General features: G+C 54.1%; 1 protein-coding gene across 4 annotated transcripts in view; it reads right to left on the bottom strand.

Annotated features, from left to right (window-relative positions):
- The window catches only part of TTC7B (tetratricopeptide repeat domain 7B), a 271,924-nt gene that overhangs the window by 27,533 nt on the left and 227,215 nt on the right, over window positions 1-17,176 (bottom strand). For all 4 annotated transcript variants that reach the window (XM_050799034.1, XM_050799035.1, XM_050799036.1 and 1 more), the window contains one exon: window positions 12,262-12,464. In XM_050799034.1, the coding sequence (XP_050654991.1) occupies window positions 12,262-12,464 (203 nt within the window). The remainder of the gene's footprint in view (window positions 1-12,261; window positions 12,465-17,176) is intronic.

Here is a 17,176-nt window from a genome sequence, read left to right as displayed (position 1 = left end):
CTTTAACTCTCTGGTGAATGTCAGGTCCAAAGGTTTCCATCTGCAACCTTGATGCTGGGAGAGACTTCTTACAGGATATTCTCCCTAGACCTTTGGGCTCAGCGATTTAAACTCAGTCTGAAGGTCCAGACCACACGCAGGGTTGACGCGGCCCAAAGAGAGCCCCCGAGCCCTCAATGGGGAGTCTCTGGGACCAGCACTACATGGTGGGAAAGCAATTCAGGCCCAAGATGGCCTCGAAGCAGCAGGCCCAGTTGGCCCAGAATGTCACATTCTGAGTGACAGCCATCCCCTCTGGCTGAGTTCAGAGGCAGGGGGTGTGGGGGAGGGGGTGGCTGAGGAAGCAAAGGCAGCAGCAGGGCTAAAATCCAGGGAGGTGGGAAGTAAGGAGTGGGAATTCGGGACCAGTATCCGAGAACACTGAACAATGCACAGAAGTGAAAACAAAAGGCCTGATCCAAGCTGGGAGCAAAGCAGGAAGGCGGTGGAACCTCAATATCAAATCACACTGAAATAACGGGGCAGAATTTCCAAGAATAAATGGTTTGGCGAGAGTATGTCAGATTTTAAATGATTTTAGATCATAATTACTAATGAAAGACTGAACTGCAATTAGTCATCTAAGATTCCAAGACAGAAAACAGAAATAAACACAGCATTCATTTTTTCCTTAAGCTGAAGCAAAGGAATGCCTAGTGACAAAAGGCGCCGCATGCTTGCGTTTCAGAGCCTGCCCTGGGCCCGTGAGGCTTCTGGGTCCATGGCTTTAGTCCTCGGTGAGGACAGGGTGGCCTGGTGCCATGCCTCCCTGGCCAGCACTGAGAAAAATGCTGCAGTGGTAGGAGAAATCCAAGCACCGAGCAGAAAACGTCTGCAGAGACTATCCCTGTGCCAAGTGATGTTGCTTTGAGCGGGAGGGTTGCTGGGGAGAGGTGGGCAAGTCACCAACCAGGAGCCATGTGGATGGACGGCAGAGGTTCTTCCTCCCAGTGACATTCCTTTTACTCCAAGGAGGACACAGATGCTCAACAAGGAGAAAATGTTATAAGCTAAAAAAGGGCAGTTTCAAAAGGATGTGAGGAAATAGCTTACATCATAAGAAAACTTTCAATCACCTGGTTCTCACCTCACATCTCTTCCACCAGTACCTCCCCCCACTCAATCCTCTCCACTGGGTTTGCCTCTCTGATGGGATCTGACAGGCTCATCTTTAATTGGTTATTGCCACCGCTATCACCTGCAGCCTCAGAGACAAGGTGGCAGGCACTGCAAACCCAGTGAGACCCGCGTGGTCTCCATATCTCCTCCCTAGAGGAGCCCACCCTCCTAAGGCAGTGGTGAAAGCCATGAAAAGGCCTTGGTGCTGTGGAAAGCAGGGGAGGCTGCTTTCATCTAGGTTTGGGGTAAGGGTGGAGGCAACAGAAGCAGCTCCCTCTCCCTGGACCAGGATGGGAGGAAGATCCTGCCTTGCACGGACACCATGATCACAGTCTACAGAGGGAACCCCCGTACGCAGGGCTGAGGCTGTGTCCCAAGTCACCATCCGGGGATGAGAGTGTGTCCCAACAGATGACTGGGGAGTGACTAATAGAAACTCCACTAGCTGAGAATTCATCTGACCTGAGGGAGGAGGGCTTGGGTATCTGGGCTTGTTTTTTTTTTTTCCCCTCCCAAGCAGAAAATGATACAGGGGTGAGAGGATCAGATTGGCCCTAGGCCAGAGTGATGAGCCCCCATGGCCCACTGTCGCGTTCCCTGGCAGGGTGATGAGCCCCCACAGCCCCTTGTCCCCTTCCCTGGCGGGGTGATGAATGCCCATAGCCCCTGTCCCATTCCCTGGCAGGGTGGTGAGCCCCCATGGCTCCCTGTCCCCTTCCCTGGCAGGGTGATGAACCCCCACGGCCCCCTATCCCCTTCCCTGGTGGGGTGAAAAGCCCCAAGGCCCCCATCCCCTTCTCTGGCAGGGTGACAAGCCCCCACGGCCCCCTGTCCCCTTCCCTGGCAGGGTGACGAGTCCCCCACGGCCCCCTGTCTTGTTCCCTGGTGCTCCCAAGGGCTGAGGCTGTGCCTTTCTTTGTTCATCTGTAACCCTGGGATGCTGGCAGGGAAGCTCTGGGCTGAAGGGCTAAGTGATGGTGGTGAATTTGGGCCCCAGAAAGGGGCTTCCCACAGCAGAGGGGGTGCTGCTGTCTGGACCTGTGTGGCCCCCATCTCTTGGCATCTGTCATGTCAGCACGCTGGACTCGGTGCCCCAGACCACCCGGGGTGGCCGTTTCAGCTTCGGCGTCAGGCCTTAGGGCCTGATGTCTAGCCTAGAGGGCAAACTCCTCTGGGGAGGAGGGCGAGAGACAGCACAGGGGTCTGGCCCAGGAAAAGTGCAAATCCTTATAAATCATCATTTTGGTTTCTGGTTGGGAACTCAGTCTGTCAAGAGCGTGATTAATGTGAGTCTGTTTCTCAGAGGGGGATCCTCTCTGAGTGAACTGAGAGAACAGAAGGGCCAGGCCTTGGAGTCCTGTGAAGCCAACAGACACCTGAGCCTGGACACACCTGCGCCTGGACACGTCTGCGCCTGGACACGTCTGGGCCTGAACACGCCTGCGCCTGGACACGCCTGCGCCTGAACACGCCTACGCCTGGACACGCCTGCGCCTGCACACGCCTGCGCCTGGACACGCCTGCGCCTGGACACGCCTGCGCCTGGACACGCCTGCACCTGGACACGTCTGTGCCTGGACACGTCTGCTCCCGGACATTACTGTGCCTGGACATTACTGCGCCTGCACACGTCTGCACCCAGACATTACTGCGCCTGCACACGCCTGCACCCAGACATTACTGCGCCTGGACATTACTGCGCCTGCACACGCCTGCACCCAGACATTACTGCGCCTGCACACGCCTGCACCCAGACATTACTGCGCCTGCACACGCCTGCGCCCGGACATTACTGCGCCTGCACACACCTGCGCCCAGACATTACTGCGCCTGCACACGCCTGCGCCCAGACATTACTGCGCCTGCACACGCCTGCACCCAGACATTACTGCGCCTGCACACGCCTGCACCCAGACATTACTGCGCCTGGACATTACTGCGCCTGCACACGTCTGCACCCAGACATTACTGCGCCTGCACACGCCTGCACCCAGACATTACTGCGCCTGGACATTACTGCGCCTGCACACGCCTGCACCCAGACATTACTGCGCCTGCACACGCCTGCACCCAGACATTACTGCGCCTGCACACGCCTGCGCCCGGACATTACTGCGCCTGCACACGCCTGCACCCGGACATTACTGCGCCTGCACACGCCTGCACCCAGACATTACTGCGCCTGGACACACCTGCGCCTGGACATGCCTACACAGGGACATCACTGCCCTCAGGCAGGTGCCTGCTCCCTGAGCCTCTCTCAGCTGTCATTGCTCATGTGGACAGACAGCAAGCAGCCAGGAACACACATGTGGCCAGGGGAGACTCTGCAGGCTCCAGCAGGGCACTGTTCCACAGCAGTCCCTGTGAAAGGATAGTGACGCCCATGCCTCCCAAATGGGGTACAGAGTCTGACAAGGAGGAGTGTGCTTGGGGACAACAGGGCTGAGTGTATGAACTCAGGGCTGGTGGTGACTGCCTCCACCAAGGGCCCTCAAGCACAGGCTCTCCCCCAGCCTGTTCCCATGTTCAGCCCGGAGCGAGCACTGCAGATCAGCCTGGGGACCTGGCTGGGCCCAGCACACTGAGTGACAGCCCCACTTACAGCCTAACTGGGCCTCCATGCGGTCCGGCTTGTAATACACTGACATCCCGCTGTGCTGGAAGGTTCCATTAATCAGCCTGACCAAGCCTCGTGGTCTCATGTCAAATCACATGGCTGCATCATCCAATCCTGCCTCAAAGTCATTTCCCGCACTCATGGTAAGCAAAGGCTGTGCCAAGACCAAGCCAGCAAACACTCAAAGCCCTGCACCAAGGCAGGAGCCCTGGCTGGAGAGAAACAACTACTTCTGATGACCTCTGCTCAAAATCCATGTAAGGGAAACCACTTGGGGCTCTGGGGGCCTCTTGTCTGGAAGATGGGATCAGGACACCTGACTGGTCTGCTTACAGGTGTTGCTCTCCTCTCTCCTGCCCCCCCTGCCGCCCACCACCTGCCCCACACCTGGTCAGTGCAGGCCACTGAGCTGCCTCAGGCATGGGGCCTCCCCTTGAGGAGCTTCCAGTCAAAGGCAGATCTGCAAGCAAAGACTTCCCTGTTGGTTCACCCAAGACTTCAAGAGAGGAAAGTCAGGGGCTGAGGACCCCTCTATGGGGTGGTGGTGGTCAAGAAAGGCTTCTCAGAGGGGGAGACACTTGAGCCAGGCTGCCCTCCAGGCTGGGGACCCACTCTCACCCTGGCCATGGGAGGGACCATCCCTCCCGCACAGGGAGGCCTAGTTCAGGGCCCTCCGAGACCCACCAGAAGCAACGCTTTCTATCTCCGCCTGGGAACAAATCACCGCAGGGGCCTCCACCAGTGCACTCTCCCACCCTTTCCCACCTCAAAAACCCGGGCCCTGGCTCCCCAGAAACAGGTAGCAAGTCACACTCAAAAGTGAAGCATCGTGCTCGCGGCCGACCACGCGCCGAGATATATTCTCATTTCGGCTCCTTCAACCAGTGAAAGTCAGTCACGCTGGTGCAGAAAGGGAAGCTCCACGGGGCCAGGAGATGACTCACTCACTGTCAAACAGACACAAAGGAGCTCCCAGCCCAGGCGCGACCTGGATTACAGAGAATGACAGCGACCCTCAGAGCTGATATTTGCGGAGTGCGAGGCACCCTGCTAACTCATGTAACCCACACGGCAACGCCACCGGGCACTGTTATTACCCCCATTTCACTGTTGAGAAAAATGGAAGCACAGAGAGATGAAGGGACTTATCTCAGGGTACGCAGTTAGTAAGCGACACAGCTGGGACTGGAATCCAGGCAGCTGGCGCCAGCACCGTGCTCCTGATCTTTACACTGTCCTGTCACCGAAGCTCTGGACTCCTAAGGGACCACACCAACATACGATCTCACAACTTTCTTGTTCTGCTTCTGCTCCTAACTTACAAGTGACCTGGGGCAGGTCACCAAGAGCAGGGTCCCCATTAGTAAACAAGAAAGTCCCTTCTCACTGTGTACTAGGAGAGCACACACAGCAGACACGGCATATGAGGCTTCAAAGTTCTTTGTAGAGAAAAGTTATCCTTATGCCAAGTATCAATAATTGTTGAAAGAGCTTCACACAGCTACCAAAGAGGCTAAAACTCTCAAGAAGCTATCAAGAAGTGTGTGTCACTGGACAGAAGACAGAGCAAAGATTGAAGACGAAGTGTCCAGTAGGAGGCATCCAGTAGGAGGCACTACTTTGTCCTCGGCACTGTGAGTTGGAACTGCAGTAATAGCGAGTAAAGGGAACAGAGAAATGAGGGCCTGTGCACTTTTCAGGTCCTCTCAACAAGCATGGGAAGGCGGGGCACTACATACTTCATACGCCTTGCTCTAGAGGAAAATAAAGTTATTCTCCTCAATTTGGAAAGCATTTTTTAATTATGAAAGAAAACAAGATACAATGAACAGATGAAAGGGCCTTCTCACTAGACTCCTGAAGTTTTGTTTCCTGCCAGTGATTCTTTCTAGGTATGGAAAGAAAACTGATACTTCGGATGAAAGAGATCCACCTCTAAAGATGGCCATTTGAAAGGGGAAGGGTATTTCAAGTCTATTTCATCAGTTTAATTGTGCCTGGGCCTTATCCAGAGGAACAGAAGGGATCAAAAGATGTCTCTTGAAGACGTTTCTCCAAGGGAGAACTGCAGATGTGCTGACGCGTGAGCCTGTCCGGCCTGTCTGGATCCTGGGTGGCCCTCACTAGGCTGATGGATAAACTGCACAGACACACAGGCACTGAGCGCCAGTCTCCGGAGGAGCCCTGGGAAGTTCATCACCTTCATGCTGAATCTCTCCTCCCGCAGGGGCACAAACTGGAAAACATGGTGCTAACTAAGATAAGAAAATAGGAGACAGCAATTTTCCCCAAATCTCAATGAACAGATGGACAATTTAAAATATGGGAGAGAGAGAAAAACACTAGTGTTTTATAATTCAGCAGTGCCAGGCAAGCCGAAGCTCACCTCTTTCCCTCTCTGCCATCTCTTCCAGCTCATCACGCGCAATGGAAGAGATGTTTCCACACAGTAAACAAGCACGTAAGCTGGAAGACAGTTTAAAGAAAGTTCCGACTTCAGGTCCCTCTTTGAACTTCAGAAGAGCCGCCTTCTCAGAGTGGTGTCGTTAGTCAGCAGTGCCATTAGTCAGCCTTTGGAGCTGTTAAAACAACTGAACATGTAGTCATAATCCATAAGACATATCCACTGCACCTCACATCGTGGGGCCGTCTCCCAAACCTACCATCAATCTGCTGTGCCTTCGGGTATTTCATAAGAAAATGCAGTTTTCAAACAGCTCAGCCAATCTCTGCAAGTCTTCTGCTACTAATGTAGTCCCTTGAAATAGAACGGCAGCACCACTCCTCAAGTTTTTATATTTGATGTTATTCCAGATTTCTGATGTTTCAGAAAACAGAAGATCATAGAGGAACTCCTCAAAGACAGCCTGTATATGAAACCTTTAGCCCGCAACCATCTTGATTGAACTGAGAGGTTTTCTTGTCTCACAATCCGTCCACAGAAGACAAATGAGCACTTTTGGGCCCACCATGCCCGGAACAAAAAGCCTGTTCTATTATTAGATTGACCCCTTATGGTAACCTGAAAAATGTGTTTTTCCGCCAAGCAGCACTCCTGATCCGAGCTCCCTGCCAAATGCTTCCCACGTTCCACTCCACTCCAACCCACCACCCCTAGGACCCCTCCAGATGAGGCACATGGCCCCCAGCACACTCTTTGGGCCAACTGCCTCGGCCCAGCCCCTAGCCACTGCCCGTCTCTCCTCCCCATCACTTTCACCTTCTGCTTGGTGGGCTTCACAGTGGTCTTTTATCACTATTTCCTTGGGGAGGGGGCAGGGGGTGGGGGGGGTGCGTGAAACACAGCGCCTCTGCTATCTTCTCACAAAGGGCTGATGGCTTTCTGTACCTTTCCAGGCCCTCAGCCTTGTCTTGGAAACTTCATTTAAGGGGATGGCCCCTTCCTGCTTTTAATCTAGATTTCATCACTTCTCAGCATCGGCTGTGAAATATCATGGCCTCTGTCCTAGGCCTGGGGAACGCTCAGTCTGCAGGTGGATGCAGCAGTTCTCCCCCTTCCCCCTGCGGGGTGGGGGCTCCATCTCACTGCTGTCCCCTGATGCCCTTTCCATGGTTCTCAGTGCACACTCCCTCTCTGGCTCACAGTCCCTCTCCGGCTCACGGTCCCTCTCCTGCTCACGGTCCCTCTCCTGCTCACGGTCCCTCTCCGGCTCACGGTCCCTCTCTGGCTCACGATCCCTCTCTGACTCACGGTCCCTCTCCTGCTCACGGTCCCTCTCCTGCTCACGGTCCCTCTCCGGCTCATGGTCCCTCTCCTGCTCACGGTCCCTCTCCTGCTCACGGTCCCTCTCCGGCTCATGGTCCCTCTCCTGCTCACGGTCCCTCTCCTGCTCACGGTCCCTCTCCGGCTCACGGTCCCTCTCTGGCTCACGGTCCCTCTCCTGCTCACGGTCCCTCTCCTGCTCACGGTCCCTCTCCGGCTCACGGTCCCTCTCCTGCTCACGGTCCCTCTCCGGCTCACGGTCCCTCTCCTGCTCACGGTCCCTCTCTGGCTCACGGTCCCTCTCCGGCTCACGGTCCCTCTCTGGCTCACGGTTCCTCTCTGGCTCATAGGCCTCTCCAAAGCTGCCTCACCCCACTTCACTCCACTTGCTGTCCACTCCACCAAGCCCTGGCTGACCCCCGCCATCTGCTTCTGCTTCACACCTTTTCTCAACCTGTCAAAGGGACTGGAGGCGGACCCGAGCCTCCTGCTAATATTCTCCAGCACGCATTTGTTCCCCAGCAACACTTCCCATCCCGGCCTTATCAGCTCCCCTCCACACAACCTCCTTGGCTCCCTTCCATGTTCTTCTCTCTCCTGAAAGCCCTTGTTCCCTTCTTACTTTCCAATCTCACACTTGCCCTTGAAAGCTTAGGCTGACATTATCAGAGGGCAACCAGATGTCCCTGTTTGCACAGCCTGTCCCTGTCCTGGTGATTTTGTCCTTGGCCTGGGAATGACTGTCCAGGGATGCTGGTTCTCTGCTCCTCAGTCCACCATGAGCCACGCTTCTCTCCTCTCCCCACCCCAGAACATGGAATAACTGCTTTGGAAAAAGTTGCTCTATGCTTCGTTAATTCATTTTGCATACTGGGAGCTAAAGGCTTTTTAACATAGCACACGAATAAATGTAAATTTATACACTATGCAAAAATAATATAAAAATATGCCTTTAGATTTTCTGGAAAAAGTCTGGTCAGTCTATGAATTCCTCCCCTTGTCAACAATATTACTTGGTAACTCCTTATCCCTCTAGCATGCTGCTTCCTTAATACCTGCCCATCCTCAGCAATCTCTGCCTCCCTTGTCTTGTGCTAACTCATTATTGCTGATAAACACATGATTTCTCTGCTCCCTTCTCACTACACATGAATTTAAACACAAACATGAAGGCTAAGTTATTAGAAGATCGTACGATTCCTCTGGGGTTGAATTTACATTTCTCTTGTCAAGTCTGTCCTCCGATTTACCGTTCATGAATACTAAAGTCACTCTTGCTTTTTAACAATACTAACAGGCTTGCATTTCTGCTTAAGCCGGAGCCCTCCTACCAGCTGGTGATCTGGCATCTGCTGCCACTTACAACTCCTGGCATAACTGTCCTCTGCCGTCACAGCAGCCACCTGACCACCACCTGTGACACAGACGAGGCTTCCTTCTTAACAGCCCTCACTGACTGCTTGTCCGCCAGCTCCTTGCCTTCCTCTCTGAGCATCAGGGCTGCTGCAAGCACACTTTCCATCCTCTCCCATGACCCACGACCTGCCTCACGCTTGGCTCCTTCCCTTGGAGCCTCCGTGTTTGGCTCTTTGATGCTCCCTAGGGCTCTGTTCTTTAAACTCCTTCTAGTCTTGACCTTCTGACCCTGGCCTCCCTGGCCGCCCCCCTTGCCGCTCTCCCTGCGTGCCAGGCAACTGTCAACGCTCAGCTCTGTTTCCGCTGCCCTCTGCCACACAGGTCAGGGGCCCTGCCTCCTCCCTGGGGCTTGACCTGGTAAGACAGCCTCTCCTCTCCCTGCTGGCACCTTCCTCTTAACTCAGGGACTTGCAAACCAATCCACCTTCCGTGAGGGTAGAGACAGAGCCTTTTGTGACTTAGCAAGAGATGTCAGTTCTTGGGTTTTAATCTGTCTCTATGATGTATTGGTGCGAATATTATCCCCATTTATATAGCTGAGGAAAATGAGGCACCGAGAGGGTGAATAACCTGTCCAAGGCCCCACAGCGAATAAGAGCCAGAGCTGTGATTCTAACCCAGGCCAGCCTGGCTCTGGGGCCTCCTCCTGGGCCTCTAGAGTATACACGAAGGCCCCTTCCTCCCTTCCTCTATCCAAGGCCACAGAAACACAGCTTTCCTGTGCAGCTTGTAGGGAAGAGGACAGAGAGGGAGCGTGACGTCTCAGGGCTGAAGAGCCTATGGGGTCCAGGGGCTGCCCCTCCACAGGCACGAGAGGGTCCTGCGGCACCAGTGGGAGGGGGACGCGCCCTTGGCTGCATGGGGCTCCCCCTGGCTGTGGGCTGGGCTCTTGGGGGCAGGCTGGGGAGAACACAGGCTGGGTGCATCATTTAGAAAATCACCAAGAAGGCGTGTTCGAACTACCTTCGGGAGCCACACTGAGCAGTCACTGGGCAAAGTTTCTGACTGCAAGACAAATCTGTAGTCCCGCTCTTCTCAACCTGCCTCCAATCCGGATGGCTTTTCACTGTCTCAGGATCCACTGAGAGAGCTTTTAAGAGTTTATTATGATGACCCCTCTCTACTGGCAAGACCTCCAAAGCAGCTCATGTCTCTGAGCCTCGTAAGGCGCAGCCATTGCTGATGGACCCCGCAGGTGGGGCTCACCACGGCCCTGGTCTCACTCACCAGCTCCCTCGTGCCAGGTCAACTGCTCGCTCCTTTCAGAAAGGAAAGCGCCTGGCATGTGTCAGGCATCTCAGGTGTCTTGAAAAGCTCCAAAGGTGAAACAGAAAACTCTCCTGGTGCGATTTTCCTATTTGATCTTTTGTCTCATGTGTTCCCCTTGGGGATGAACGAGAAATACTTTCCTGAATGATTCATAGGCCCTGAGGTGGAAACATGTAGCCTCTTTTTAATAAAAAGGCTGGGATGTGGCGGGGATTGTACCTCTTCTGGATGCTGTCAGCAAAAGCACAGAGACCTGACAAGCTCTTTACAAATTCCTCTTCTAATAGTGAGACAGAAATGAAAAGCCACGTCATATTTTTAATCAAACAGACTAACATTTGGATAATATGTAAAATTATGTATAAATCTGTATGGGCCTACAGAAAACTCACAAAGAGAAGCTGGAAAAAATTAAGTAGCTGTAATTATGGTAGGGTTTGATTTCTTTTTAAAACTGAAAATGACTGTCTTCAGTTTCCTATTTCATGAGCACCTACTAGGTGCCAGGAACTCTGCTAGGATTATTATGTAAATCAGTTCATTCTTTCTCAACATCCCACTGGGGTAGGAGGCCAATCCACCGAAACACACCAAGGCGCCTAAAGGTTACATGACAAGTCCGAGCTTCCCCAGGAGTCAGGACCAGGGCTTAGTTCGAGTGCACATGTAACTCATAAGTAGACACTCTTTCCACGGGGCCTAATTCCCAGTGCGTCAGCATTCTTCTGCTGGAAACCAGCAGTTAGTGCCCAGCCCCTTCTACATTTTGCAACATTACTATGAGAAATGGCAAGATAATGAAGGCTTTGGGATGCTTTGGGGAACATTTTACTTATTAGTTACAAAACCACATCCTATTAGTCTTGGACAGACACAGCCTGTCTAGTCAAATGCCTTCATTTTGCAGAAAGGACACTGAGGTGCTGAGAGCTTAGGGGCCTTTCCTGAGGTTAAAGAGCAAGCAGCTGATGTTGCCGGGACCAGAACTGTGTCCTCAGACTCCCTGTCTCTTTCCATATCACACTCTTCTATATCACACACCACCACCTGGTTATGGGTGCTAAGCCTCCACGGGTACAGACACAAAGGGCCCTGAGCTTTATAATAAAAGGCTCTTCTTTCCTGCAGTTCATGACATCAGCGATGTCTACTGCTAGAAATGAAACAACAGTTCAGAACTAAAGCCCAGCATGCAGGCCCAGAGAAGGCGGCACAGCTTTTCACAAGCTCCTCAGACCTTGGTAACTTGTGAGTTTCAATTCAGACCCTCACAGGAAGATGACAGAGGACTGGTGAGGCAGCTGCACTAACATACGTTCATAACAGACAGAACCGCCTGAGCGAGCAGTCTCCCCTCCTAACTGAAACCGACACGGCCAGGTGGCTGGCTCCAGGGTCTCTCAAGAATGATCCATGGCAAGGGGTGGGGGCAGCAGGGCAACCCCAGGCTTCTGGCCCAGGCTATAGATGAAGGATGTGTGCTCGTGGTGTGCCGCCACACCCCCGCACAGCGTGGACACTGGGGTGGCTCATCTGCCTCCCACCTCTCAGGGCAACACGGCCAAACACTCCCGCTGGTAGGATGCTCCCTCCCAGCCAACGGCCTCAGAGACATGCTGGAGTCTCAGGCTCCCTTAAGGGAAGAGAGCCTCTCAGTTTGTAAAGTGTTCTGATCCTTGTCCTGAAGTCTCCCCGGGATGTGGAAATCCCCAAAGGTGGCTACTGCAAGCAGCGCAGAGGCTGAGATAGCAGCCGCAAAGCCCCATGGCCACAAGAATATCTTTATCAAATCCAGAGCCACAGGGTGGCTTAGACCGCTGGCCAGGAGACCACAGCACCTAACAGGACATCCGATATGGCTGCTGAGGTTATGCACAGCCAACTCTGGGGGCGCCATTTGCACAAACTATGGTAGAAACAGTGCTCCCTGGCTTCAGGCCATGTGACAGCCTGGCAAGCTAACTGCATGGGGCCTTTGGAAGCAGAAGAGGGTGTGAGGGTCATGTACTACCTGCTGCTTCCAAGGGCTGTCCCCCTGCCAGAGTGGGGGCCGCAGCCGGGCCCGCGGACTCACCAGTCGCTGCATGCTCTTCACGTGGGTGGGGCTGATGGCTAAGGCCTCTTCATACCACCGCCGCGCCTCGTCCATGCTGCCGCGGAGCTCGGCAATCTGGCCGCGCATGTAGAGGACGTTGTGGGACATTGGGAAGAGGTTGGCAGCTTCTTGGGTACAGGCTGTGGCTTCTGCAGGCTTCCCGATGCCGATGTAGACTTCAGCTGTGAGGAGAGAGCAACGGCACACGCTTTCCTGGTGCCCCTCTGAGGCCCTGCGAGCGGCCACCACTCTGATGTTCATGTTTCCCGCACAGGAGTCTGGAGGGGCCCGGAGCCGGCGGATCCCTGCTCCGAGTGGAAACGGCTGCCGCCGACAGCCCCTCCTGCCCACTCCTACACAGGGACTGGAGTCACTTGTGTTGCAGGCCTTGCAGGGCAGGCATAGGTCACCACCAGGCAGGGGGCAGTGAGGCTTGCCTGGTCCCTGCCCCAACCTCTGAGGACACCCACCCTCAGGGCCCACACGGGGCTCCTCAGTGTCTGGACAGAGCCTGGTCTGGTCCTACCCTTGGCTTTGATCCCCATAGAAAAAGGGCCAGAATGCACATGGGGACAAGCAGGCCAGAGGCACACAGACCCTCAGAGGGCAACAGCTCTGCCCTCTGACCCACTCTCCTGATGCCAAGAAGTATGATGGGGCTGTGGGCTGCGGCTATCATGTTCACAGCGTGATGCAAGATGGCTGCCCCGCCAGACCTGGCCCCTGAGCTCATCTCTGACCAGGGAAAGTTGGTGAACCCTGTAAAACTCTTATCTGTGTCACAATGACAAAGCCCTTTGACAAGCCAAGCTATCGCTTTTAAAGCAAGCAGGAAATGACCCTCCCACTGACCCCAGGCCTCAACTCTCTCACCTCTACATGGAGCCAAACCCCTCTGCAGCCCTGGCCTCCCTGAAGAGCCCTTTTGAGTGTTTCCAAGGGCGGCCTCCCTGCCTCCCAGGTGCACACCTGTCGAATATCCAGGGGGAATGCGTCACCTGGCCCCAGGGCCTCTTCTCCTGAGGTCTTGCCAATGGAGGCACCACCATCTTTCTAGTCAGCTGGGCCGGAGGCTTCAGGGACATCTGAATCGCCCCCACCCCTCTCCAGGGCCAGCAGGGCCACATGGTCAAGTTTGCAGCCCAGAGCCTCACGCAGGGGCCACCTGCTCACGGACCCCTTCTCCCACCTGCAGGCCAGACCCTTCCTCAACACTCTTGCCTTGACCACTGGCATACTCTGAAGTAAAAGAGGTTTGCACCCCTATCTCCCAGTTATGTGTATGTTTGTATGAATTAATATATTACATGTCATATAATCCACAACAGCACACAAAATAGAAATGTTAAAAGAACAAAAATTAAAAAGAAAGTTTAGGCAGGGTGTGGTGGCTCGCGCCTGTAATCCTAGCACTTTGGGAGGTCAAGGTGGGCAGATAGCTTGAGGTCAGGAGTTCAAAACCAGCCTGCCCAACATGGTGAAACCCCGTCTCTACCAAAAATACAAAAAATTAGCCAGGCGTGGTGTTGCGCACCTGTAATCCCAACTACTAGGGAGGCTGAGGCAGGAGAATCACTTGAACCTGGGAGGTGGAGGTTGCAGTGAGCCAAGATCACACCACTGCACTCCAGCCTGGGTGACAGAGCAAGACTCCGTCTCAAAAAACAAAACAAAACAACAACAACAAAATAAAGTAGAAAGAAAGTTTTACTATTTTCTTTGTGCACCTTACCATATCATCTCCTGGAGCCCACTTTGGAAACAGACTCAATTATGCAGAGACTCCCCTCCCTGCCTCCTGCCCTGGCCATGAGCCTGTCATCCACAGCTGCTGCCAGGTTAACCCTGAGGCCAACCTCTGGGGCGGCAGCCACCTGCTCCAAAGCCCTTCTGCCTTGGGGCTTATGGCTTCTACCCCTGCCCATTAGGCAGCCAGGCCGAGGCCCTGTACTCTGATTTTCCATCTGTGTGCACCCACTGGAACGTGGGCTATAAGCGACATGAGGGCAGGGATGGTGTCTGTGCTGCCCACTGCTGTGTCCCCAGGGACTAGAACAGTGCCTGGCACATAGTCAGAGCTCACTGAATCGCTGAATGGATGAATGGTGGATGAATGGTAACTAACAATAATAGTAGCCAACATTCATTAAACATGTGCTTTGTACCTGGAGGCCTTCTCAGTTCTCATTTTATCTGCATGGTGATCCAGTAGGTACTATTATTCTATCCCCATTGTCCAGATGAGGAAACTGAGGTGCAGAAAGTATAAATACCCTGCCCGAGTTCTCAGGGCAAACTGGAGGCAGAGCTGGGATTAGAACCCCAGTCACCTGGCTGAGAACCTGTGCTTGCAGCCCCCACAGAGAACAGCATCTCCTCTGGCCCAGGGTGACATCCGACTCCTTTGCAGGCCTTGGGAGCCGGGCGCAGTGCCCTTATCTGCTTCCTACCGCCTCCCCAAACCCCCAGGCTCTGGCCTTGCTAGTGCTGCTTCTGCACACACAGTGGGTGTCCCCATCTCCTGTCGATTCTGTGGCTTTTGCCTGTAAAGCCGTCACTCCAGCCTCCTTCAGGGCCCAGATGGATCCCGCCATCCCAGGGAGCTCTCTGACCACCCGCCTCAGCTGAAAGGAAAGCCCAGCCTCGGCAGCTCCTGATAGCCGGGTCCCTGTAAGTATTTTTGTGAGGTCTCGGGTATGCCTGGGATAGTACACTCCCAGGCCAGGCGCTGGGGCAGATCCACCTTTCCGGCTCCCAGCTTCAGGCCTAGGGGCGGGGAAATGGCTGGTGTATATCTCATGGCTGTGGTTAGTGGCAATGCCACTGCCCTTTGACCTCAATCAGCCTGGCCGGTCCCTCCCTCGAACACCTCACTTCCCTGGTGATGATATTTGCACCAATGACTGACTCCCCAGGCCTTCTCTCCCCAAGGGAAGGCCCTGGAAAAAGCGGGCCTCGCCTGGCCCAGATGCACACAGTACCTTCTGTCTGTCCTTGCGCCTGCCAGTCCCTCCTCACCAGAGATGACGGGGCCCAGGGGCTTGTGGAGGGGCATACTGGGTGACTCCTGCAGACACAGAAACTCGGGCAATGCCAGCACCATGCACTGGGCCCTGAAGGTGAGCGCCCAGCCACACCTGCCTCCCGATCTCAGGAGACTCAACTCAGAATGTACCTCCTGAACTTCTGTACACACAGGGGACTCTACAGGGACAAAGAAGACATTTTTCTGTCCTTTAGTTTGGACCAGGCAAAATCTCTCCCTTCTGGGAGACAAACACCCTCCTAATGACACTGTCGGGGTATCTGATGCCTTTCAGGAACACAATTCCCTCGACGCCCTCACCAAAGACTTGAAGATGTGCCCACTGCAGTTTTGGGTTCTCGAGCGTGGCACCAACACGGGGGAGCAGGACAGAGCATCGCTCTCATTGCACGCCTGGCTCCTGCCTCGCTGACAAGCTGGGAGTGGGTTCACTTCCAAGATCCCAGTCCTGGAGATGCTGTGGGCTGGTGAGGCCGCTCAGCCTCTCCCACTTAGAGCATTATGAACAAAGGCCGACATGGGAGAGCAGGGATGAATGTGTCCAGAACAAGAATCAACGTAGGGAAAGCGGTAAATGCCAATAAGACTGTGTGCATGTCATTCTGCTCTCCAGGGGTCCTCCGTGAGACCAAATGTGATTCCAAGCATCTCACTGGTCACTGAGCCTGCATAAGCCTCAGGTCTGATGCAGACAGGTCAGTGATGTGATGGGGAAATGGGAGACGCAGACGGAACCAAGTCAGGATCAAGACAGTAAGGGAAAGAATCCAGGCCCCATTGCACTTTTCAGTGCTGTGGAAGTTGCTGGAGGAAACCTATGGCTCTGATAAGGCCTGTGACCCTGACAGATGTGGCAGGAAAATGCACAGCCTAGGGTTGCTCCCAAATCCCTCCGTTTTCAGCTCAAAAGCAAGGACTGAAGCCACAATGTCCTGCAGCGATTTTCAAACCATTTTCACCAGTGGAGGCTGTTTCTTCCAAAGAGACCTTACCCCAGGATACAAAAGACTCCTAAGAGTGGGCAGTGTGGCTACCTCTTGTTTGCCCCCGTCTCTGCCTCCGAGGCACCACTGGGAACACTAGGGTTTCCAATTTGTAAGCCACAGTGTCATGAGAACATGGAGGACTTGGTTCCTGGCCCTGGGCCTCGTGTGTGGCCTTGGGCAAGTCGGTCACCTTCTCTGGGCCTGTCCACCTGTCAGGTGGCGGGCCTGCACCTGGCCCACAGCTCTCCCAGGGCAGTGGCAGGCATCAGACAACACAAGAGTGGCAGGGGTCAAGACAAGGCCGTGCCAAGAGATCAACCCTAGGCTGAGCATTTTCTGTCAGGAGCACAGGCCTTATACCAGTACTATGGGTTTCCTACAGCAACTTCCATTCACCAGGAAGCCTGGAGCCCAAAGCGAGTCACGAATGGTGAGGGTAACTCCTAGTCAAGCCTAAGCCCTCTTGGAGACCGCAGGGTGAGCAAGCTGAGGTGCAAAGACATAACTGGGCTCATTCGAGCCTTGCAGCAGCTCTATTTCGGGCAATAGGCATTCCGTCTCTAAGAGGAAATTACACTTAGGCTTCAGGGATGAAGCTTTAGTGGTGGGGTTTCAGACACCAACCAGGTAGTCTGAGATGGAGTTGGACAGGAAAAGGAAGGGATTACTAAGGTTTCCCACCACCCCTGAGATCACCCCAGGATGTAGCCTTCTTGCCTAGGCATGTGGCTGGGCCTCTAGGATAGAACGAGGCCACAAGTATTGACTATGAACCTGCACTACTTGACAAACCTTCTTTCCTGGGAGTCCATAGCCCAAACAAGGACCACATTTTCCAGCCAGCCTCCCCAGTAGCAGAGCT

Source organism: Macaca thibetana, chromosome 7 (assembly GCF_024542745.1).
Source record: "Macaca thibetana thibetana isolate TM-01 chromosome 7, ASM2454274v1, whole genome shotgun sequence".
Taxonomy (NCBI): Eukaryota; Metazoa; Chordata; class Mammalia; order Primates; family Cercopithecidae; genus Macaca; species Macaca thibetana.
Note: the sequence above shows the minus strand (reverse complement) of the source record. Positions and strands in the feature narration are given on the sequence as shown.